We start from the raw sequence: 22,486 nt of genomic DNA, 5'->3' as shown, positions 1-22,486 counted from the left end.
GGTTAATGAACAAATATTTAGCTGATGGGATTTCCTTTGATAATTTAATAGCTGTACATTGCTTTCAGTGCTAATTAGGAGGGATGGGAATGCTTAACGATTCGATTCTTTATCGATTCTCTTATCGATTCTCATCTTCTAAATGTAATGCAGAAGGCATTCGTTTAATGTTAACTGTAATATCATGTTTTACAAAGAAGCACATGGCCCTAACATGGTAGGCAGTGTGTTACTTACCAGAGTTACCTTCCGTAGTAACCGCAGAGGTGGTCATAGCCTGGCTGCTGCCGCTGCTGCGAGGTTGAGATTCATCTCCAGTCGGAAGTCTGTCAAAAACAACGACATTGATTTAAAAATATTGCACGTTGTGTGCGCAAATGTTTCTGCATGTTCGTCGTGTTCCCTCCCGACGCTGTTATCTCCACTTTGCAATGATTGCAAGTCGCCCTGTTGCCGTCTTTTTTGGTGAAACACAGCCAAACTTTGGAGCGTTTGAAACCAAGTGGGTGCCATTGTTTACTACTGATTGCACTGCACGTGCGAAACTTGCGTAAGTTACGTGGCGTAATTAGTCGTGCTTGCTGGAATCGATAAGAGAATCGTTAGATAAACTGCCAAGCGATTCCATGGAATTGAAACACACCGTTTCTGTGTTTCAATTCCATGGCCATGCCTCACAGAGCAGTTAGCTTTCCTGTAGACTCTATTTAAATATGTTAGGCGTTACCTAAATCTCTTATAAGTTGAATTAGCACAGTAGTACTCTTTTCTGTGTACGTAGAATTCAGTGTTGGTGTTACAAAAAGAAGCGAGCGCCGCGCTCTCAAAAGAAACAAACACGGATTAAGCTCGAGATGTCCCTCTCATTGCCAAGGACAGATTGAAGCGCTTGCCTTCACTTCAACTTCCAGAGAAGGAAACCGCTTGAGGTTGCTGGGAGATTATAGACCTTGGCTTAAATAAAGACAATTACTTTGCCTCTTAGTGCTTAGTCTGTCTCGGTATAACTTTCTTCTCTGCTTTGTCATTTGCTGTGTGATTCATGGCGTCGTAATCTCACAAGTGGTTAAGTGTTGTGAACGGTACATTAAATAAAAACAGCCTGTTGTTTTTGAGCAGCCCGGGCCAGTGGGCCGTGGTTTGGCCTCTGGCTATAACTTGAACACCTGGATGGATTTAGAGTTGATCAATTGTGTTGTCAACATCTTTTTTTTTCCCTTGGTTAAAAATGTTGTGGCCCTTGTGAATGTCCATGGACTATTTCAAATGTTGAAGTTCCCTTTCCTGCCATGTTTTAAGACTTCTTGAAAATTTTGTGTTTCCTATAGTATGGCAGCAAAAAAAAGTGAAATAAGTGAGTTTAAAATGAAGTACTGGAAACAAAGTTTCAGCCCTATGTGTGTAAAATCTCTGCAGCACACTGCAGAACACTGTAGGTTGCATGCTTGAGCATAGAGACACGTTTCCCCTTTAAAGCTGATAGATGTGAAAACAGTGGAAAGAAACAAGAAGGAAAACAAAATCTGTTGTAAATGGCTATACTTGAAATTAAAATGATGACAAAACACAACGCAATCTCCAGTTTTTCTGCCCGTAGAACCTGCAGGCAGGACACGCGATGTTGAACAAGATGGCCAGACAACATTGTATCGAGCAGGGATCAGAACCAATCCACTGATCCTCTTTCCCTGGAGGCTCATCCAGCTTTGGAGCCTGTAAGATCTCTGCACGATATATGACTAAGAATGAGCGCTGTCACCCGCATAAGCCCAGGGTGTCATTCTAAAGTGTTCATTCTCTGTCTCGGTCTAACCTTCGCGTGCATGTGAGTCAAGTGCGGATAAGACAAAGTATCACCTTTGTGTGTGTGTGTGTGCTTTACTGAGAAAAAAAATTGATTCTCTCTATTCTTAAACCTCCATATATTCCTTTATTTGCTTACACATATTACATCTCATGACACATACATACATACAGGTCGTTTCATACGTCAAATCATAGATTTCTAATGTCTGAATGACAGCTGATGGGATAAGGAGAAAGTATACAGTGCATTATTTGGTATCTCACAAAAGGATCCTTGAAGGAAAAGCAAAGAGTCGTCTTTTTTTTTTAATCACTGGAGGCAGAACTGGTGGTGAAACCCTCTATTTAAAATGTTTGCAGCAGGAACAATGAGGTAAATGGTTAAATCATTAAAACATGTTTTTTTTTGTACAGTTTTGGCTCCAGTAATCAAAACAGCTCCACGCTTCACCCTTTAAGCAGCAGAAAAGGGGTTTCCAGGTAGTCCCAAAGCCATTCTGATTGGATTAGGTGCCTCTGATTGATGCTCCGTTAATTAGAGGAGATGATTGACGTTGTGTAACAGGAAGCTGAGAGCTTGCCTTTGCACCCGGGAGGGACGTTTGTAAGAAAGTTCACTGCTGGTGGACAGTGCGCTGTCAACTTCAGATGCCTGACCAGATCAAGTTCAATTCAAGTTTACATGGAGAGGAGTTGTGGGGGAGATTCACACTGAGTTGACATCAAACAAGTCAAGTTGTTGCATGATTCATCACACGGTTGCGTCAGCGAAGCGCGAAGCCTGTATCCTCGATACAATCAATGATGCCATAGCTGCATCTGCCACATTTTAAACTGAAAGTCGTCGGCACACACACATAAGGCTTTGGTAGCCTGCTTTACCTCCTCTGTAAGAAGGGTATTTAAAGTCTAAAGCTGCGTGGATCTCCAACGCTGGCTGGCAATCAAATTAAATCCCATCAAATCTTCTTACAGGAGAGGTAGATCTACTGTGCTCTGTTTGACTGACTCCAACTGTCGCCTCTTCAGAAGAAGCAAAGGTTGCTTTTTACTGTACACCCTTCAAATCAGTTTTTACGCTTCAGATATTCTTACACAATTTACACATTTTACAATTTCTATGTAATAAACTATACAAAAGACGCTTTGAATCGATATGGAATTGCAATTTTTGCTCTAAACACTGCTGTAAATATCTTTTATAATACCTTTTTTTTTTTTAGTTCTTTTTCCAGCTCACAGGTGTTTTCCAAAGTTTTCACATTTTCTAGATTCACAACGCCCCCCACCCCCCACCTCCCTCCTCTCTCTGGAAACGCTCAAACGCAACAATCCGCGAAGACAGTTCAAGTACAAAATTCTCAGACAAAGAATCAAAAAAAATATATATACGTATATAGATAGATTGCATATTTAAAATAATTACACCCTTACACAACTCGTCGGCGTCCTTTTGAGGTAAGAGGACGTCAGCCCTTGTTTGATTCGAGTGTTTTTCGCCAGCGGTTTGCTACACAGATCCTTTCGCGTCCAAGTTTTTCCTGCTCGTGTGTTCGAGGAATCGATTCCACAACTCGTGCTACTTTAACTGTTCGCCAGAAAAAAAGACTGAATTATAACCCAGACCCCAGTACATGTAGAGGTTATTGTGCCTGTCTGCTTGCCTCCCCGCCTTCCATTCATGGCCTGCCGCTGCCAAAACAGCAGCAGCTAAGTGCTTTGTGCAACCTACAGTACTGCTATAATGCGTGGTAACTGACTGCCAACAGGAACACTGTGAAAACTATTGCTTTGGCATGTTTACACCCGCCATGCAGTACCCTATTTGAGCTATTAATACTAAAGATTTACTTAAGCTTGACTTGGAAATTTGCGTACAGCTCATGAGTGTATCCAAGCGTGGTTTCAAACCGTGCATGTCAGAAAGGTTTCGTTTATCGCTGTGCTAAATGGAATTATGTGTTGTCCATGTTTTTCAAATGTTCATGGCAGAGGAAGTTTCAAACACATCACATCATCCGAGTCAAACGGCTTCTCTTGCAGTCAGAGTCCCAACGTTACTTCTTGGTGATGTTTCTGACTCTTCCCTCCTTGGAAGTTAGTTAGGCTGGACCGCAGGCTAGACCCGACTACTCTAGACTAAAGTTAGGCTAGACTGAACCAGACCAGGCCAAGCAGGGCTGGACTAGACTGCACCAGAGCGGACAGCACCTAACCAGAGACAACTACGCTGGTGTAGATCAGACCAGACCAAGCTGGCCTAGTCAAGCTCCAACTAGACTAGTTGCCGGACCAGAATAGGCTAGCGCAGCCTAAGTTGGTCCTAATCAGACCGCATCAGTCCAGATCCTGAAGCATCGGAGGAACTTAGCAGATGGTGCAAGTCTTTGATTTCCCGTCGCCAGCTAGGTAAACACACAGAATCACAAAAAGGATCAATACAAGTTGACTGTGAATACAGAATTGAACCAATAAACATAGATTTTATAGATTTTTTTTTACATTTCCTGGCTTCGTCATCTTCCAACTTCTTCTTCTGATCCTCGATGGCCTTCATCTTTGCATTGTATACCTCCGCCTGCTCGTTCCAGTGTGCCCTGTTGTTGTTCAGACCATCAAACATGGGCTTGATCTCCTTGTGGAACCTGGAGAACTCCTGATAAAAGAAGAAAATACACAGGATGTAAGCGCCGAGCAAGAACACATGATAGACCACAGGGACGTTATGTTCATAGCTGTGGATGTGTGTGTTCTTGTCCAGATACCATCCTGACAGACTGACAAACAGCTAACTGACATTCCTTGTGGGTTCAACAGGTTCATCTCCATATATCCTGAAATCCAGGGTACAACAACACGCCTGTGAGGCTAATGATGAGACCGGAGGAGAAGTTATTGAGCTCATTTTGTTGGTTTGTTTCTTGTACATTCAGGTTCGGGGTAAATACTCATCTGACACAGTCAAATGAGTATTTGCTGCACGGTGTGAGCTTGGAAATAAATGTTATGTAACACTTTAAAAAATGGACTCAAGGTTAATGACTTTGGTGACTTTTTATAGTTTGAATTTGCAGAGCTGCTGCTCAAAGCTGATTAAATTGAACTGAATCAAAACAACTCCCAGACTGAATAAAAGTTTTTCATGGCACATTGCTGAAAATCAAAATCAAATAGAGGCTGGATTAAATCGCTACACCCCTTCTCGGACTGTTTAAATCCCAGCAGTTACAGACGAATTGTTGAAACACCGAGCACAGGCCAGACTCCAGAATCCAGAGTCTGTCTGCCTTGAGATCCACCTTCAAACCATCACCTCCCCTTCCAATATTTATGTTCATCTTTTCTCTTTTTTGAGGAGGAAAAATGTCGGAGCTGTGCTGTGCGAAAAAGCTGTTGGTTACCTTGTATACAAAGGAGCAGACAAAGTCGATGAAACCACACTGCATCTTGGGGAGCTGCTCGGCACAGTTTCTGTCCATCATGGGCTGAGAGAGACGGAAGGAGAGAGAGTTTCAAATGAAAAACAACCCTGCTAAAAAAAAGAAATCACATAAAGACCAGAAGAGAAGACGGCAGGATGCGTATGCCACTTACAATTGGTTGTTGGTCCAAAACGTTTCTCTCCAAATCTCCCTGTTCCCAGAATTCAGCAGCGACCATCAGAGCCACCTGGAGAGGAACGGAGGAACACAGCATGATGCAGGGAAATGAAAGAGTTCAATCTCAGGACATTCTTTCATCATGTGAAGGGTAACTTCAATCCTTTCCAATCAACAGTTTTTACATGTTGGTTGGACGGACACAATCTCTTCTTCCAGCTATGAAAAGAAACCCATCCTTTGTTGTCATGGCTTTATACTTTCATCTAAAATTAGCTCCCTGCACTCTCTGCTTTGCTATATATTCTTTAATCAGCCCCGTGCGAAGGCCGTGGAGGCCACCCACCTTGCTCTGCACCTCCCAGGGTTTGGTGATAGCTGACAAGTCACAACCTGTCATCATCATGGCCCTGGAGGTGAGAGACAGACAAACACAGTCAAGGGAGAGAAGTGTTGCAGAAATCTCACAAATTCAGTGAACTGGACTGGAGTTTTTCCCCTTTGTGGGCTTGAGTCAGTTACATACATGACGATTTCCTTCCTGGTGGGGTTGTTGGAGATGTAGGCAATAGCGTCCTTTTCTTCTGCCATTGGCTCCGTGGCGTTCACAATGTTCTGGAACATGGTTCTCTTTCTGCGTGCAGGACAAACAGATAAGATGACTCAACAAAGCAAACATGCAAACTTTCCATAAAGCGTGCTGAGGCAGCCAAAAAGAGGACAAAGGGTGGACAAACATTGACGATGACTGATGCGTTATTGCCGAAAAAACCTACTTGAAGTAAAGGGCCAGATCAGTGGCGATGATGCAGACGTCAAACAAGTGCTGCACGTGCTCGAACTGGCGCTTCTGGAGGTTGCAGAAGATGTTCAGGGCCTGCGAGAGACGGTGGAGAGTGGTCAAAAAAGGCGCCGCCTTTTCCCATTCGTGATATTTCTTTTCTTTATCACATGTTTTAATTACCTCTTCACCCATGAGCGTCTTGCTGTACTCCAAATGGTGTCTCTCCATGATGGAGGAGCCGTGGAGTTTAGCCAGAGGATGTGCACTCCTGCAGAAAAAAAAAAAGGTTGGATCGGAGGTTGCGTGGAATTTCCTACGCGCACAAAAACTAAATGATCTTGACTTGCTTTGTCTGGTAGAGGTTGTTGGTCCCTCTGTGGTCGATATCGTGGCAGAAAGCGGCAGCTACCATGGCAAAGGCATCTAGATCAGAATAGTACTTCCTCAGCCTCCCTGTCTGTAGGTGGAAGAGACAAATGGTGGATTGTGATGTGCAGTAATGTTTGACTGTGACCGAGCGTGATCTGCTCTGTCGTTGTAAGCTTACAGTACACGGGGCGTTACCTGCAGCAGGCAGAACATGGTGTGCCCTACGTTGAAGCCGTGCCTCCAGTTGTGGTAGGTGATGTCACGGTAGCCCTTCCTCACCGTGTACATCCATCTGGTCAGCGTCTGAGACGGGGGGGAAAGGGAGAGGTGGGTTCATGTGAGGCATAGCGGTGACTCCTGTTACTAGCTACAGCATGATGTGTCCTTGAGAGACTAATAAATGATCACGTCTACTCTCCTCCCAGCAAAACAGACCGATGACAGATTGCATGTCACCCGAAAAAGATTCACAGATGATGCTATGAACATTCATCCTTAAAGGTTAAGGTTTCTTTTCTTTAAGTGGATTGTATGTTTGCATTTAAAGTTCTTTAATCCGGTCAATTCCAAATATATTTTTAATAAATACTGATAAAATACAACATTAATGAGCGTCATGTGTACAATTATATTCCAGCTGGACAACAGCAGCGTCTGCAGACACAAATCGGGATATTCTCCAGATACCACACGACCGGCACCATTAAGAGCATCCTGTTGCATTCAGGGTGCCTCACCTCTGCAGGAACTTTAAACTTTTCGACCACTCCGAGCTCAAAGAAAAGGCGAATGCCGGCTTTGATGAGGTCGAACTCCGTGACGGGGAAGTCGCTGAAGCCGAAATTGTACAGATTCTCTCCGTTGACGTTGTCGGCTGGTGGGCAGGTTGCTTTCTGAACACAAGAAAACGCAAAGCAAATCACACACACACACACACACACACACACATGAAGCATTCAATACTTAACAAGAACGTGATTACAATGTCAGTTTTAAGAAAGCACTGTAATGTAATGTAATTGCTCTGCGGGCGTAAACGAAACATACCAATAGTTTGTACATCTCTTTCTGGTCGCAGTCTTCGGGGTCTGCGTCGAACTTCTCTTTGGTGTTCTGGTTATAAAAGACAGAATGATGATTTAGAGCAGCATTTGCATTCGACCTATGAAGACAGAATGTGTTTTCAGATACTTCAGGCAAGCGCCCCAAGCTGTAACCTTGTAAACTGTTCTGTCATCTTTTTCTAATGTTAGCTACTGAGTGGATAAGTGATCCTCCAGAGCTTTCATTAGTCCTCTAATAGCCTCTATGGAACCTCTGTTACTCACTGAGCATTAACCTTTGACTACTTTTCAATTCCCGCTTGAGTGGCCTTTTGATCAAATGCTGAGAGACATCAAAGGGGAGAGAGGAAAGTCAAAAGGCGATACTGACCAGAATGGACAGCATCTCATTTTTGGTGCATCTGGTCTGGTACATGAGCATCTCCTGGGCGATGTCTTTCCTGTACTCCATACGGTTCAGCCTGTCGTAGGTGTCGCAGTTCAGCACCGACCAACCCAAGAACTGTGTCAGAGCCTGGTGCCAGCGATGAGAGTGAGAAAACAAAGAATGAGAGAGAAGAAATGTATCCAAACAGAGTGCGGAATACTTTCAGATCATCACTTTAACACACGGGTGGGTACTACAGCAGACCTTTCCTTCATTAACATGCAAATGTATGCTCCAAAATCAGAACAAATCTGATGACAGATGACAACATGATGTCCTAAAAAAAAGATATACGAGAGCCTGCTGCTGACCTCGGTGATCTGTTCATCATGTTCGTCAAACGGCTTGCCGTCTTTCCTGTTGAAGAAAGTGGCGATGCCCACGATTTCTTCCTTCTTGTTGACAATGGGGAGCGACAAGACGTTCTTGATGAGAAAACCCGTGTCATCCACAGCCTCTTTCTGGAAGACACAAGAGCATCAAAACTGTTTGATGTTGTACAGGGAGGGCCTTAATGTGTCTAAGTATATGAAAACTGTGTGCAAATATGAACACATGCATAATTCAAATGATGTGGATTGGCAGAGAACTCATCTCCTCACCTGGAAAGTGAAGAAATCATCTGCAGCCACGTTCATCATGTTGCAAATCTGCAGGCGGTCACATTAAAAACATTAAAGTCAGTCGAGTATTGCAGCCTACATAAGTCAGACTGTGTCCTTCCTTTGACTACATTAGATGCTGATATGTCTCCACGAGCCAGTTCCCACTCGACTCGTCATAATTCTTGGGCTTAATTTGAATGATTCTGATAATGCATTGCCTTGCAGCAGACTTACAAAGCCGTTCTCTGCAACGTAGGTCGGTAGTCCGCTAACCAGAGCCCAGTGATCTGCGGGCGGTCCACTGAAAAAGAGAGAAGCATACAGAGTGCTGTGAGCTGGAGGGAGATAATTATTCCCCGAGAAACAAGAATTGTTTGCAGACAGGCATGAATGCTTCATGTATTTTAAAATATATGCGATGCTTCCATTTTCAAATGTCAAAACAGGTTAGTAAGTTACTTTTATTTTGAAATGAACTGTGGATTTGTATCTCACGGTATGACTTTGATCTCTTCTTTGCTTTCCAGGAGGTAGTCAATGATCTTGTAAAAGTTGACTTCCTGCATTGAAAACAAGAAGCCTGTTAGAAATTATTAATCATCTTTAAAACTACGTTACACAACAGGGAAGATGAAGAGAGTATGATATAAAATACTTGCGAAACCGAATTAATGAGGAGAAAAACAAGTTTATTACCCTGCCGTCTGGTGTTTTTGGTCCTTTATAGGGTTCCACATCTCCCAGCTTCACCGGCCATTCATCATAGAATTCCTACAGGGGGGAAAAAACACAATTAGTTTTAAGTTACACATCCCTGTATCCGTGAATGCAATCCATTCAATCCTGTTCTGTCTTGCGAAAATCGGATCTATTCCGCAACACCAACCTTCTCTTTGGTCATGTCCAGCAGACCCACTGAGTATCGCTCGCATTGTAGATAGGTCCTCACAGTGTAGAGCGCTTTGTGGAACTGTCTCTCAATGTCCGTCAACTCCTCAAACACTTTACTGGCCGCCCACAGCAGCACCTGTGAGACGAAGAATGCGGGTGTTTGGCATGTATAGCATGAACTCTCAGAAATATGAAACAGTACAACCAAAAGGAAGGTTTACCTGACTCCTTCTGGACTCCACATTGAACATGTAGGACGTGAAATGCTGCAGGGCGATGACTTGAGCAAAGTCCATGTACTTGTGGAAGAGCTAAAATACGAGCAGAGATTTTGTTAATACAAATCAGCACGTTTAGCCGCATTTCCTCCAGCAAAGGTGTGATTTATTATGTAAAGTGAACTGTATAGGAATAACATCGTGGGAGAAGGGAACACATATCCTTAGAATGTACATGGATTTGCATGATAATACCTTTTATAGGTCTTTGCAGTTCATTACACTTGCAAATACCAAACCCTCTGTTGACTGATTAAGACAGACGAAGTCCAAATGAGTCCGTTTTACCTAAATCCTGAAGTTTACATTCTGCAGATGGATGATTTTTACCCAGTATGTCAGGAGACAGAGAGAGAAGTAAACAATCTCTGACTATACCTAACACAAAGAATGCAGAGATATCAGACATTAGAATGCACGCCTCTGCCCTGGGCATCATTTCCATAAATCCCCTCCTTAGATCTTTTTTACTCTCAGTTTCTCAGCTATCTTCAGTATAGCTTAAAATCAACCTCAGTGGTCCATAAAAACATCATTTCCATCTGACCCAGTTCAGTATTTATGGAACTGTGCCTCGGTTGTGAGTTTATGGCTTCGGAATAATAAGAGACAGCCGTGAATGTGATCTGATTCAGACGACAGAGGTAGCATATTCCAGTTAAATCATTATTTCTTTTTCATGTTTTCAATTAGAATGCTTCACAAGTCAGCCACTAAGGTCTGATTGGCTTCCACTGACATAATGGGAGTGTTCTGCACCCTACCGATGAGATGTAATTACAGCAATGATGTTTAGTTAGTTGCAATTTTTAAATGGCAGACAAGCAACTACTGATATGGTAAACAAAGGAACTGCTGCAAAATATGTTGTGTTTTAGCTGCTTGAGACAAAAAGAAAACTGCTATGAAGGGTGCCCGCAACATAACCCTGTTCCAGCTCGCTCGGTAAATCACATGGGATCAGAGTGAGTGTGTATTCTTACCTTTTCATCCTCTGCAGAGAACGCGTCAGCTCCTATTTTGTTTAGTGCCATGACAACTCCAAGGCACTCTTTGTCAGCCATCAGAGGGTACGTGAGCATGCATTTAGTCTTGTATCCGGTCTGTTTGTCCACAAAGTCACAGAACTTTTTGTTCTGTATCAAGAGAAGGGGGAAGAAAAAAAAAGGTTTGACATCATCACTGACATACACATGCACATTCATATCTCTTTTTGTTCTATGCAGCTCGGGGTTGTTTTATAAGGCTTGCATGTCAAGATTCAAAGATTCATATTCACAAATAATCCAACACTGACTTTCTTTCCAATAAAGGGCAGCATGCTGTCTGATCTTTTTTTTTTTTTTTTAAATAAATGAACTCCTGATTTGTTATTTATTTGGTTATCAATATTCTATTATTGGCTACACTCGCTGCATTCACAAGCTGGGTGAGTCTATCATGATATTCTGCAATGTTGGAGCACATGACAAGAACTAATTAGTGATCATAAATGTTGTTGCAAACAAAATGACTTGCAATCAGAATATATCAAATCATACAAAACAAAATAAAAAAACTTTTTCATTCATATTTTAACCATTTCAATATCTGAAGTTATTTAAAATGCAAATGCAAAATTATTTCTAATTTTTTCAGAGCAACAATAGCAAGAACCTCATCATGTCCTCTCTCTCTCTAACTTATGAACCTGATGCTGAGCACATTGAGGAAGAAACTATGTTCAAGTTCATAAAATAATAAATTAAACACTTATGAAGGCTACAGGGGTCATTTTCACTCACACATAGCAAAAAATATTAATAAATAAAACATTTTTTGACAGCTTTAGAGTCACGCACACACTAATTTCTAAGAGAGAGAGCGCGCACTAGAGCGCACGGGGTTGGGGACTTCACTACTTCTCACCGATGAGACGTCCGGAACATTTTGTGGCTTTTTGGACTGGGCGGTGAAACCGACAACACCCATATCAAGAGGAAACACGATTTCACCCTGCGGGTGGACCATGTTCGCCTCGAATTTGGACGTTGGAGTCACGTCAAAGAGGCAAGTGGCGAGCTCAGGTATTCCGTTTCTGGCCCGGCACAGGTAATAACCGACCCTGTCGGCCTGTAAGATCAGGGCGACTCTCTGCAACACTTTGTGAAGGGATTGCTCCATTGAACCCGGTTTCTGGAGCTCCTGGACCAGCTCGAAGATGATAGCGGACTCTTGAAGGGAGTTAACATCCTTGAAGGAAGCTGTGTCCTTGATGTCGACAGGTGCGCTAAAGGCGGCGCTCAGAGCTTCGGCGCGTAATTTCTTGTCAAAGTATTCTTTGGCGAACTGCGGGTTGTTCTCCAGGTATTTCTCCACGCTGCCCTTGTCTGCCATTTTCAAGTCGTAGTAGTTTTTTTATATATATATAAATATATATTCCAGGACTCTTTTTTTTCACAAAAGCATCACCTGCAGAGAGTGGAGAAGAAGCTGTGCCGTGGCCTACAGAGGGGTCGGGGTGGATTCAGTAGCATCCGTTTGCGCGGACGTGCATTCTCCTCCACGGTCCCCGAGGGAGTCCTCTAACACATCCCCGTGTCCACCGACGGACAGAATAGGGCAGAGTGCAGCTTAGAGGCTGAAAGGATCAAAGTGGCCACTAATTAATGTGACGTCATGCCATTAAAACCCCTTGCTCTAAGCGTCCTTAACCCCGCAAATCCCAAACGCTGATCATTTTATATCGGGCAATCCTCCTCTTCTGAAGGGAAGGAGGAGGAGGAGAGAGTGTTGTCAGGTCAAATGCCAGGTGGGATGCATGGATGGTAAAAAAAAGACCATGAAACATGAAACTATGACACCTTGGAAACACCTGTTGGAGTTGGAGCTCAACATTCACTGACTGGAACAATTCCTGGACTCACACCAGTACCCAAACCTCCCCACAATCACTGCTTACTTATTAATAGACAGCCATTGGTGTTTCCAGTGATACTAATTATGCTTCTGTTCCATTTTATTGCAGCAGAGACTTCCCAGTGAACCAACAAGCACCACAGCAGCAGCCTGGCTCCGTCTGACCCTTGCATAGTATCGTTGATTGGTGTGTGATAACACTGAAGTACCCAAATAGTGTCAACCGCAGCCACTGTTGTTCATACTAAGAGCTATAATGGTAACCTATCCAAGGCTCTAAATATGTGAGCTTAGCTGCGCGCTCTAATCGAATCACCAGTCATCATGGAGGTATCAGTCTGAGATCTGGAAATTGGCCAGTTAAGTGAGATCTGGACGTCTGAGAACAAGGCCCTAAACAAAGGTGGCCGGCTATTATTAACTAATGCACTGTCTGGTTAGCTGCTGGCAAGCTGTCAAGACAAGGAGCTCCCCACTATTTTTGATGTGCAGATTAAGGGAAGCTTATTAAGGGAGAGCTAGGAAAGGTGTATGGATGTGAGGCGTTGGGGAGTAGAGCCTCGCATTTCACAGTGGTTTGGTGTTGGAGTGTGAAAGACAGACAGAGAGACACAGAGATGACCAAATGTAATGATGAACATGATGAATTCTGAATATTTCTGATAGCAAATCCCAGTATTTTTCTGTTTCTTTGAACTAAATTGAATCAATTATTAATCGAAGTCTTTTTAAAGTATTTTCCCAATTGTGTAAATCTTAATAAAACTGATTTTATTTCATTCTCTGTGGTTTGGGGATATTAAATTGGGTCTGTTACACTTTTACTTAACACATTTAATTTGTGTCAGATTCGGGCGGATCTGTTGGTAGAAAATGTAATATAATATTCAGTGTTTCATTAGTGTGTTATTGCATGAAATTAAGAATTGTGTTTTCATTATCTTAGAGACGGGTCCTGCTAAATGCAACTAAATCTCACACAAGTGCTTTAAAGATGCCGTCGTCAGGTGACCTTACTGCAGAAAACTGACTAACATTACCCACAGGAGGCGACTTGGTCATACCCGAACAGTTAACCTCCATGGCTGAGAGGTGAAACCAATGCAGGCGTGCCAAAAACTGCAGTTCCTAAAACGTCCACTTGAGGCTGTCTCCAGAAGTGAGTCAGTCTCCATAAGTCCCTATGTTAAAATGTCCAACTTCACAGCAGAAATAAACATGTTTACAGCCTGGTACCAAAAACAGTTTTGATCTCTTAAGATAATTTTCCTGCACATGACAACTGTACTGAGGGTGAATTTGTATAGAACTCAACTGTTCAAATTATATTAATGCTTAAAGTTATGCTTAATTAAGAGTGTGGCCGCTTTGATTGGCAGATGGGTGCCATTGCACCCAGGGGTCATTCACCCCGCCTCAGCTCCACCAACGATCACCAAAAGTACTTGTACTACTTTGTTTTATTGCTTATGAATTCAACTTTATTCATTTGCAAGAAGAACAATGTCATATGTCGTCTTGCATAGCTGCCATAGCATGAACATTTCCCAACCTGATCCTTATTTACAGGTCTTCTGTCACTGAAAACTAAATTAATTAGCAAGTAAAGATGCCTGCAGAAATGTAATTTACCTGGTGCGGGCTCCTCACTGTGTTATCTTAATTCGAACACCGGTGCAATCTATTTCAATCAAGGGCAATCACCCTGCGTCTATACTTTTTGTGACAGTGTTGATTGAACTCTTTAGGCTGGAGATAGTGGTCTGAATGGATTGCATTATGTTTAGGTGAAAGGAGAAAACACCCAAAGTGCCTTCTTTAAAGCCCAAAAGCTCAGACGAATGTTAAATGCATGTGCACACCTGGCAGTGTAATGTACAGTACTTCATTTCTTGGCCAAACGTGTCCATTATGTAACGTTGCTCTGCCACTGGACAAATTCCAGCTGCTATTATTTCAGCTGAGAATGAGTAATTGCACTATTTCCACTGGCCCCAGCTTTGGTTATGCAACCTGCAGATGTCTGGCAGTGCTGTGCTCTTTCATTCAAACAGTCTCTCAGATGACCACTTACATGTGCAAAACAACAGCAAAGCACCGTGGAATAGTACTAACTTTGTCTAGTGCTATGAGCACAAAAATACTTAAACATACATACAAAAATACTGATAATAACAATGCTGTGAAAGCAAATATGCTGGGACTGATTTCATTATTTGAAACTTCAGACTTTGTGCTTGGATCAAAGATAAATTAGCGATTATCTCTCCTTCACATTGATTATTTTCTGTTGTGAGTGGACTTGAGCACTGTGTCCACCATTTATACAAACACAGTGCTGGGAGTTACAAAAGTAAATCCATTTGACAGCTGATGCAATAATTCAGATGCTGCCGGGAAGGGTGCACAACAACTTTTTATTATGTAAAAAAAAAACACATTTAGTGCATGTAGCACCCTATAATAATAATAATAATAATTTCCTGTAATAAAATTTGCACTTAGCTCGATTGAAAATGTAATAAACCCAATAATGTAATTACTGACTGATATTGTAATAACATTTTTACCGATAATTTAATAACTTACATACATTATTGGGAATTTATTACATTTTCAGGAGGATTTTTTTTTTTCAAAACTTTTTCTGTGCAGCACTGGAGGTACCCATGTAACTCTTCCTTAAACCTCTTTCCAACAAATCACTACCTCATAAAAACAACCACAAAACAACTTTCAGTAACACTTTCAGGAAGTTATTACATTATAGGGTGCCACAGTGCACAGGCTCAGTCTGTGCACACAAAAACATCTCACTTTTTATTTATGATGTTAAAGTGTAGTTACATGTAGCTGTAAGTTTTTTGCAAAAATCAATCATCCTCCCTGACAACCTTGCTTTCTCAGCGTTTGTATCTGAACATACACGTTTTCCACATGTTCTCCTTGGCTTTGCTGGTGGTTTTTTCTTTTCTCTTCTCTTAGAACAGAACACACTAATCAATAAGACTGGGGGCCTGCAGTTATGTAAATGTTTGTCCAGTGTGGAAGGCAAGTTAGCAATGGGCGAGTGAAGGGGAGGTACCGATCTCCAGCCAGCTGTATATAAGGCTGCAACCAACCAGGATTTCTGTGAGCTGTCCACATTTTGGTAACCAGGTAGGCTTTGACAATTTGTGAAACATTTTGAACTGATTTGTGTTTTGGATCTTTTCGTTTTTAGCTCATAGGGCAATAATTTGTGGATACTTTACTTGCCATGAATGGAGATCACCTGGCATCGTGGCTGACAAATGTGTCTGTCTTCTACGTCAGTGTTCTCAAACACTTTCCCTTATGTCTGTTTGTCTTTTTTTTTCTTCCTTCCTCTGGACTAGTATGCTGCGGTACGTTGTGGCCTTCTGCCTCCTGGCTTTGTCCTGGGCACAACAGAACTGCCAGGTGGCCAACATCCAGGTTATGCCGAACTTTAACAGGACCTTGGTGAGTTGGTTCCTCATGAGTTGATGTTCGTATTCATATCTACTTTGTAGAACTACCTTCAGTCTTTAGAGAGGAACATCTCTTCTGTGTAATGCTAATTCGACTGCATGTCTGAGATTTTTTCCATTTTTATTTTCTAAAGAAAAACCTTGGAGTATTCTGTGCTTTAACCTTTAATTAAAAGGACTGAGTAAAATGGACTTAAACATGGATTTCTTTCTTGTAGTATGCAGGGACATGGTATGCCGTAGCAAAAAAGGACCCAGAGGGTTTGTTCTTAATTGACAACGTTGTGGCCCATTTTCAAATCGAAGAAGATGGCACCATGACTGCCACTGCTTCAGGCAGAGTCATCATCCTCAAGTGAGTTCACCTCTTTACTGTGAAGTATTGACTATGCTTAAATCAGTATGATCCCTCCCCTCTTTATCGGTTCTATTTTGTCACCTCATCTTTTCATAACGTCCTATTCTTTTTTCGACCTCTAGCAACTGGGAAATGTGCGCCCAAATGTTGGCCACCTTTGAGGAAACTCTTGATCCTGCCAAGTTCAGGATGAAATACTGGGGAGTTGCAAATTACTTGCAGAGTGGAAGTGAGTTGTGGGACATTTACATGAACAGAAACTTACTTGAATTTGTTGGTTTCTGTATGAACATGCATTAAGATTAACTTTTGGAAACGTCAGCTGATTTTACATTGACCTTTGGACAACTGTTGATTTAATTTGATCATCAGCTGACACACTTGGTTCCCTGATCCAAGCGGTTGTGATTATTACCGACAATACCTCATATCATTGCATCAGCTGTTGACTTGATTCATGGATTTCTTTGTAACTTCCAGCATTGTGTTTCTTTAAATTGCAGACAGAGTAATCAGTGTGAACAAGAGATAAGCAAGTGCAAAGTCTGTCTTTAAAGGGAACTTTACCAACATTTGAATAGAAACAGCATTTATCTCATAAACAAGAAAAACTGCCACATAGAAAGAAAGAGACATAGGTCCATTGTCATATGTTGGCCTGACACTGCAAGTTTTAAAAAAATTATAAAAGGGCGCTTTGGTGAAAATCTAAACTTCTCCATTTTACAATTTCCCCTCTCTCAGATGATGACCACTGGGTGATTGCCACTGACTACGACAACTACGCCGTCCACTACTCCTGTAGGGTAGTGGATGCTGATGGCACTTGCCTTGATGGCTACTCCTTCATATTCTCTCGTCATCCGACCGGTCTGAGGGCCGAGGACCAGGCCACCGTCACCCAGATGAAGGCGGACATCTGCATGCTGGGCAAATACAGACGCGTTCCACACACCGGTGAGTTGAGCTTAATTAAACGCTCAGTGACATGACTTTTCTATGTGAGTTAAGTTAATTACTGTCTAACTTGATTAACTGATAACATGGACATTTTTACGACATTAAAATATAATAAGGTTTTTACATGTTTGACATAATGACGTGGTATTTTTTTGTAAAATATTTTGTCTTCTTTCCACTGCAGGTTTCTGCGACACTGCAACTTAGTTTTGAAGCACCCACCTCTGATACTTTTGCTGATTTTGGACTGAGGTATCTCTCCTCTACTGTCTTTGTCTATCCTAACAGAGAAAGCAGCCCATTCTTCTTTAAAAATAAACTTTAAAAAAACAGCGAATTATAAACTGTCTACACTGTAAATAGAAATGTGCTTATTAGTAGAGGAGACCTTTTTAACATTTTATCCTTAACACCTGTCACGTTTCGTTTTTTGTAAGCTCTTCAGATTAATGTTACACGAGCTTATTTATCAGTTGAACTTTAGTGGTTATCGGATCACTAAAACTTTTCAGGCCAATGTGACACACAAACAGTTGTTTGGATCTCAGCTCAAGGTGAACATTACTGCAACTCTGGACTATGACCACCATGTTTACTATAAAAAGACTCAGAGTCACTGGCTTCATTTTTACACTGAAGGACTTACAGTATCTTGTAGCACAAAAGCAGATGTTGTTACCAAACCTTAATACATACATATTAAGATAGTACTTTGGTTGTTTCTTGATTTTATGATGTATACTTGTATAATGATCCAGTTTTTTGGAATAAAACATTATCAACATCAAATTTGATTGTCCTGAAATATTTATCTGTATTCCTGCATTGCAAATAATGAATTTATGTTGTTTGCCTCGGGAGTCAGTCAATCAAATACACCAAAATCTAAAGTATATGCAGAATTTTGTGTTTTGAATCTTTTATCATTGTGAAAAAAGCATCAAACTAAAATGTGTGAAATAAAAACAGCTTCCTTTACTGTATTGTAATATTAAACCTGTCATTTTTTTTGGTTGACATGCTATAACATGTCTGTAAGGTTACAACATTGCCCATTACAACAACAGCTGGGGCCTCTCTGTGTGGAGCTTGCATCATCTCCCCCTTGTGTGTGTGTGTGTGGATTCTCTCTGGGTACTCCGGTTTCCCCCCCACAATCCAAAGACATGCAGGTTTAATAGGTTAATTGCCTCTAAATTTCCCATAGGAAATTTGAATGTGAGCATGATGTCAGCCCCTATGATGAACTGGCCACTTGTCCAGGGTGTACCCCGCCTGTCACCCAATGGGAAGCTGGGATTGGCTCCAGCCCCCGGTGACCCTGATGAGGATAAGTGGTTATGGAAAATGACCCATCCATCCATGTTGGGTCCTAGGTACTATATATCATATCATGTTACATGATCAAATCGAGACTTGACATTGGACAACATTAACATAGCAATGAGTATTTCCTCTGTGTATATGACATTATCCAGAAAAATATAGTTTTTACGATTTTGTCATAGATGGATGTAGTTGTTGGATGAACTAGTCTTGACAGCTGGTTTGACATTTGGTAAAGATATTCATGATACCTAAGGGATCAATAATGAAGATTTTTGCGACCTTTATCTAGCAACACCAGGAGGTCCAAGGTTTCATTTAAAATAGCTCAAAATGTGCATGAATATTTCTGTACATTCATGGTTCCCAGATGATGTATCCCAAAGATCTTTGGTGATCTATGACCATGACTTTTGCTGATTTTGAATAAAATGAGATTGCTTGAGTTTGATACAGACATTAATGTCTTGCCACAGGATGAATTTTAATCAGTTGATTTCTTAATTTTTCATGTAGTGGCAGTATCATGTCAAAATTTGAATTTGTCCGATACATGCCCTACAAGACTATTGACATTCCCATCAGCCTCCGCTGCACTTTGTGTTCAGGCCTAATTCGCAAATGTTAGCACACTAACTCAGATTAAATGAACATAGTAAACATTATATTAGTGAAACAGCAGCATATCAGCATGCTGACTTTAGCATTTAGCTCGGCACACCACTGTGTGGGTGTAGACTTGAGTTTTTTTATTACTGATCTTTCAGCATCACAGAATCTGATGGGTCAACAAGGGATTATAAAGATTGATTAAATGTTTTCATCATGAATACTTTGTTGCTTGGTAGATTAAGTTAAAAATCAATTACAGAATGAAATATCAGAGTGCGTTACATCAGCCCTGTGGTAAATGGCGAAGTCTAATCCTGTCACTATCAAAGCAGACACACGAGTTTAACATTCTCGGCATTTATCCGTCCCATCACTTCTCCACTGTGGGTCTTCTATAATAACTATACTTTAAAATGATGTCTGGCCACACTTATTTTACAGAAAAATGTTTGGGTACAATGTCAAACTGATTTTTACAGCAGTTTAATTATTTTATTTTAGTATATTTAATAACCAAAAACTGTCGTGTTAAGAGATTTGCATCTTTATTGCACCTTTTGTACAGTACACTGCATGGCAAAACAACTTTGGAGCACATGATTAGGATAAAACAAAGATAGCTTTAAAAAAACAACAGCAGAATGGACAAAAGTCTTGCAATTCTTGGATTGGATTGTTTAAAAAGACACGTTAAAACTGACAGTATAGCAGTGTCGTTCTGTCTGTCTGTCCTAAGTCCATCTTGTCACATTGCCAAGGCAGCAGGAATAAGGACAGCTTTTAACCCCTTTCCCCTACCGAGAGGACCTTTACTAATCCCCTGCCTTAAATAGTTCAGTACAAGGAATTAACTCATACAATCTCATTCCAGCCTCACAGGGTTGGAGGCTTGAAATGTCAAGGTGGAGACGGAAATGAGCTCCACTCGAACTGAGAAGAATACACAGACAACCTGAAGCCTTGTGACCAATTATGAGCTCCAGGAGGAAGTACTGTATGTTTAAGGTCTGGTTTAGGCAAATTAAACTACGTGGTTAAGGGTTAACGGAAGCTCAGGGGTCGTGGTTACAGTCACCCCGGTTTAACCAAGTGTTTGCAAAACACTAGACAGAAACCCTGCTACACTTGGTAATGAACACAACTAGGAATTAAATAGGCAACGCAAGGCGGGCTAATTACATGTTTTGTCAAAACTTATGACTCAGAATGTCTAAGAACACAAAAAAATCTGGAACATTGGAATATTTTTTCACTATTATTTTGTCCTTCACCTCAATACTGTTAAAATGTCAAATGACCAATGTTGCCTGGGGGTAAGAACAATGAAAATACGGCTTCAATAACACATTACAAAGAAAATGTTACACAATACCACCAAAAAGGTATTAATTACTAGAGTGGAGAAACAGTGTGGAACATATGAGGCAGGTAAACGCTTTTTAAAAATAATACAATAAAGTTCCTTCCCATGATGATACAAAAAAAAAAGGCCTCTTAAAAGCACAACACATAATTATAATTGCTTACATTTACCGAGGGAAAATAAAAGCTTTCATTAAAATCGCAGTAGTCCACACAAAAAAACAACAACCCAAGAATAAATAATTTCATCAAACGCACAGAAAAATAAAACAGAATTCTTTAAGAGCTTCATCAAAAGGAAAAAGTGAAAAATATAAATGTACGCAAAAAAACGAAGCAGAAACACCACAAAAGTAAACATATGGAGGGAATATGATTCAATCTTGGGTCTGATGTTACTCGAAAGGTCAAAAAGAACTAAAAAATGGTCATAATCATTTAGCATGAAACAGACTTAAACACTTTTTAAGGTGATTTGAATATGAAATATCCAGCATTTTAGGATTTCTATGATTCCCTTGATTCCTATTTATAAATAAAAACAATCTTCGCGTATTCCATCTGTTTGGATCTTAATCTAATCTGAGGCAAAATAACCGTTTGAATATCTCTTGGAGCGAAGACAAAACGATGACTGACCACAGCCTGTTTCAGTAACGAACTAAACGATGTTAATAGGAACAGCAGGCACTAATATGCTTGTTGAATGTGTTATAAATTAATATCCAGTGATCATTATGGGAATGTTTAAAAAATATCTTTTACTCACAAGAGAGGGCTGTGTTTGTGGAGTGCTGTGTTTCAGATTTGAACATGTCGAATAATCTAAAACCATTTTCAGATTTCCCTTTCTATCTCGCCAGGTGTCTTAACTAGGCGTTAATTTTCCCCCAGATGGATCTTATGGCATAGACCATCTTTTAAGCTCAGGCAAGGCAGTAGTCAATGTGTGCCAGGAGCTCCCTGTGGCGGCTGGTGGGATAATGTGCCCGGCACTTTGGGCACTCCAGGAAACTCTCGTCCAGGAGGTTGGTGACTTTGGAGGGAGATGTGGGACCGTAAGGGTCGTTGATGTTAAGACGCTCAAACTCCAAGCTGTTGTAGGAGCTGGGCTCGGAGAAACGGGTGTTTGGCTGTTTCTGAAACAGAAAAAAAAAATACTCTGAAGAACTGCTCTGAAGATCAAAGTAAAAAAACATGAACTGAATATATGATGTGCTCTGTACTAAGAGCCATTGTTTGTGACTGACTTAACAATGAACATGTGGGTAAAGAGTGCAGTAAAACACTTACAGCAGTCTCCAGTTTAGTAATCTGATCCCGGGCCTTGCGAAGCTCCTTCAGCACCTTATGTAATTGGTGCTGCATGCTCTGGCGATCGATCTTTTCATTCTCAAAGTCCTTGGCAGAAAGTTGGATCTTAGGCGGCGAGGGGAGAGATACGAGAGAGGGAAAGAGGCAAGAACTGCCGGTACTTAAAATGCACAAGTGGGATCAGTATGGATTCCGCTACTTTTAGAAAATAATAGTCTCTCGGAATAGTTGCATCTGAGTTTGTTTTTTTTATGTGCAATCAGTAAAGCCTGTCATTTGACGAGTGCTCACTTCAAATGATGCAAAAACACACCACTGGATGAAGATTTGATACAGATTTCT

The 22,486-nt window shown here is 41.2% G+C and overlaps 2 protein-coding genes across 5 annotated transcripts in view; one reads left to right on the top strand and one right to left on the bottom strand.

Moving 5' to 3' along the window:
- Positions 1-1,922: 1,922 nt before the first annotated feature.
- The window catches only part of pde6c (phosphodiesterase 6C, cGMP-specific, cone, alpha prime), a 43,488-nt gene continuing 22,924 nt past the window's right edge, over positions 1,923-22,486 (bottom strand). For 2 of the 4 annotated variants that reach the window (XM_027289419.1, XM_027289418.1), the window contains exons 11-31: positions 10,807-10,959; positions 9,767-9,856; positions 9,541-9,681; positions 9,351-9,425; positions 9,150-9,214; positions 8,889-8,955; positions 8,652-8,699; positions 8,361-8,510; positions 7,993-8,136; positions 7,606-7,671; positions 7,296-7,451; positions 6,754-6,861; positions 6,537-6,646; positions 6,370-6,457; positions 6,182-6,282; positions 5,932-6,039; positions 5,752-5,815; positions 5,401-5,475; positions 5,208-5,291; positions 4,309-4,462; positions 3,116-4,211 (exon numbers count right to left, since the gene is read on the bottom strand). In XM_027289419.1, the coding sequence (XP_027145220.1) occupies positions 4,174-4,211; positions 4,309-4,462; positions 5,208-5,291; positions 5,401-5,475; positions 5,752-5,815; positions 5,932-6,039; positions 6,182-6,282; positions 6,370-6,457; positions 6,537-6,646; positions 6,754-6,861; positions 7,296-7,451; positions 7,606-7,671; positions 7,993-8,136; positions 8,361-8,510; positions 8,652-8,699; positions 8,889-8,955; positions 9,150-9,214; positions 9,351-9,425; positions 9,541-9,681; positions 9,767-9,856; positions 10,807-10,959 (2,085 nt within the window). In that variant the 3' untranslated portion in view covers positions 3,116-4,173. Of the gene's footprint in view, positions 4,212-4,308; positions 4,463-5,207; positions 5,292-5,400; positions 5,476-5,751; positions 5,816-5,931; positions 6,040-6,181; positions 6,283-6,369; positions 6,458-6,536; positions 6,647-6,753; positions 6,862-7,295; positions 7,452-7,605; positions 7,672-7,992; positions 8,137-8,360; positions 8,511-8,651; positions 8,700-8,888; positions 8,956-9,149; positions 9,215-9,350; positions 9,426-9,540; positions 9,682-9,766; positions 9,857-10,806; positions 10,960-11,731; positions 12,385-22,486 lie in introns of those variants that run through there. The other 2 variants (XM_019271944.2, XM_027289417.1) reach the window with 2 other exon arrangements.
- On the top strand, positions 15,780-18,177 carry rbp4 (retinol binding protein 4, plasma). The gene is made up of 6 exons (XM_010747745.3): positions 15,780-15,880; positions 16,099-16,204; positions 16,431-16,567; positions 16,693-16,799; positions 17,315-17,527; positions 17,715-18,177. Exons 2-6 carry the CDS (start codon positions 16,100-16,102, stop codon positions 17,735-17,737), a joined length of 585 nt encoding a protein of 194 aa, XP_010746047.3. The 5' UTR covers positions 15,780-15,880; position 16,099; the 3' UTR covers positions 17,738-18,177.

This window comes from Larimichthys crocea, chromosome XVI (genome assembly GCF_000972845.2).
Source record: "Larimichthys crocea isolate SSNF chromosome XVI, L_crocea_2.0, whole genome shotgun sequence".
Taxonomy (NCBI): Eukaryota; Metazoa; Chordata; class Actinopteri; family Sciaenidae; genus Larimichthys; species Larimichthys crocea.
Note: the sequence above shows the minus strand (reverse complement) of the source record. Positions and strands in the feature narration are given on the sequence as shown.

What these genes read in the sequence shown, in the direction of transcription:
- rbp4 (XM_010747745.3), top strand. Translation starts at nt 16,100, where the DNA reads ATGCTGCGGTACGTTGTGGCCTTCTGCCTCCTGGCTTTGTCCTGGGCA. An exon ending in GGCAGAGTCATCATCCTCAA is followed by an intron (nt 16,568 to 16,692) that starts GTGAGTTCACCT and finishes TTCGACCTCTAG; the next exon opens with CAACTGGGAAATGTGCGCCC. An exon ending in AAATTACTTGCAGAGTGGAA is followed by an intron (nt 16,800 to 17,314) that starts GTGAGTTGTGGG and finishes CCCCTCTCTCAG; the next exon opens with ATGATGACCACTGGGTGATT.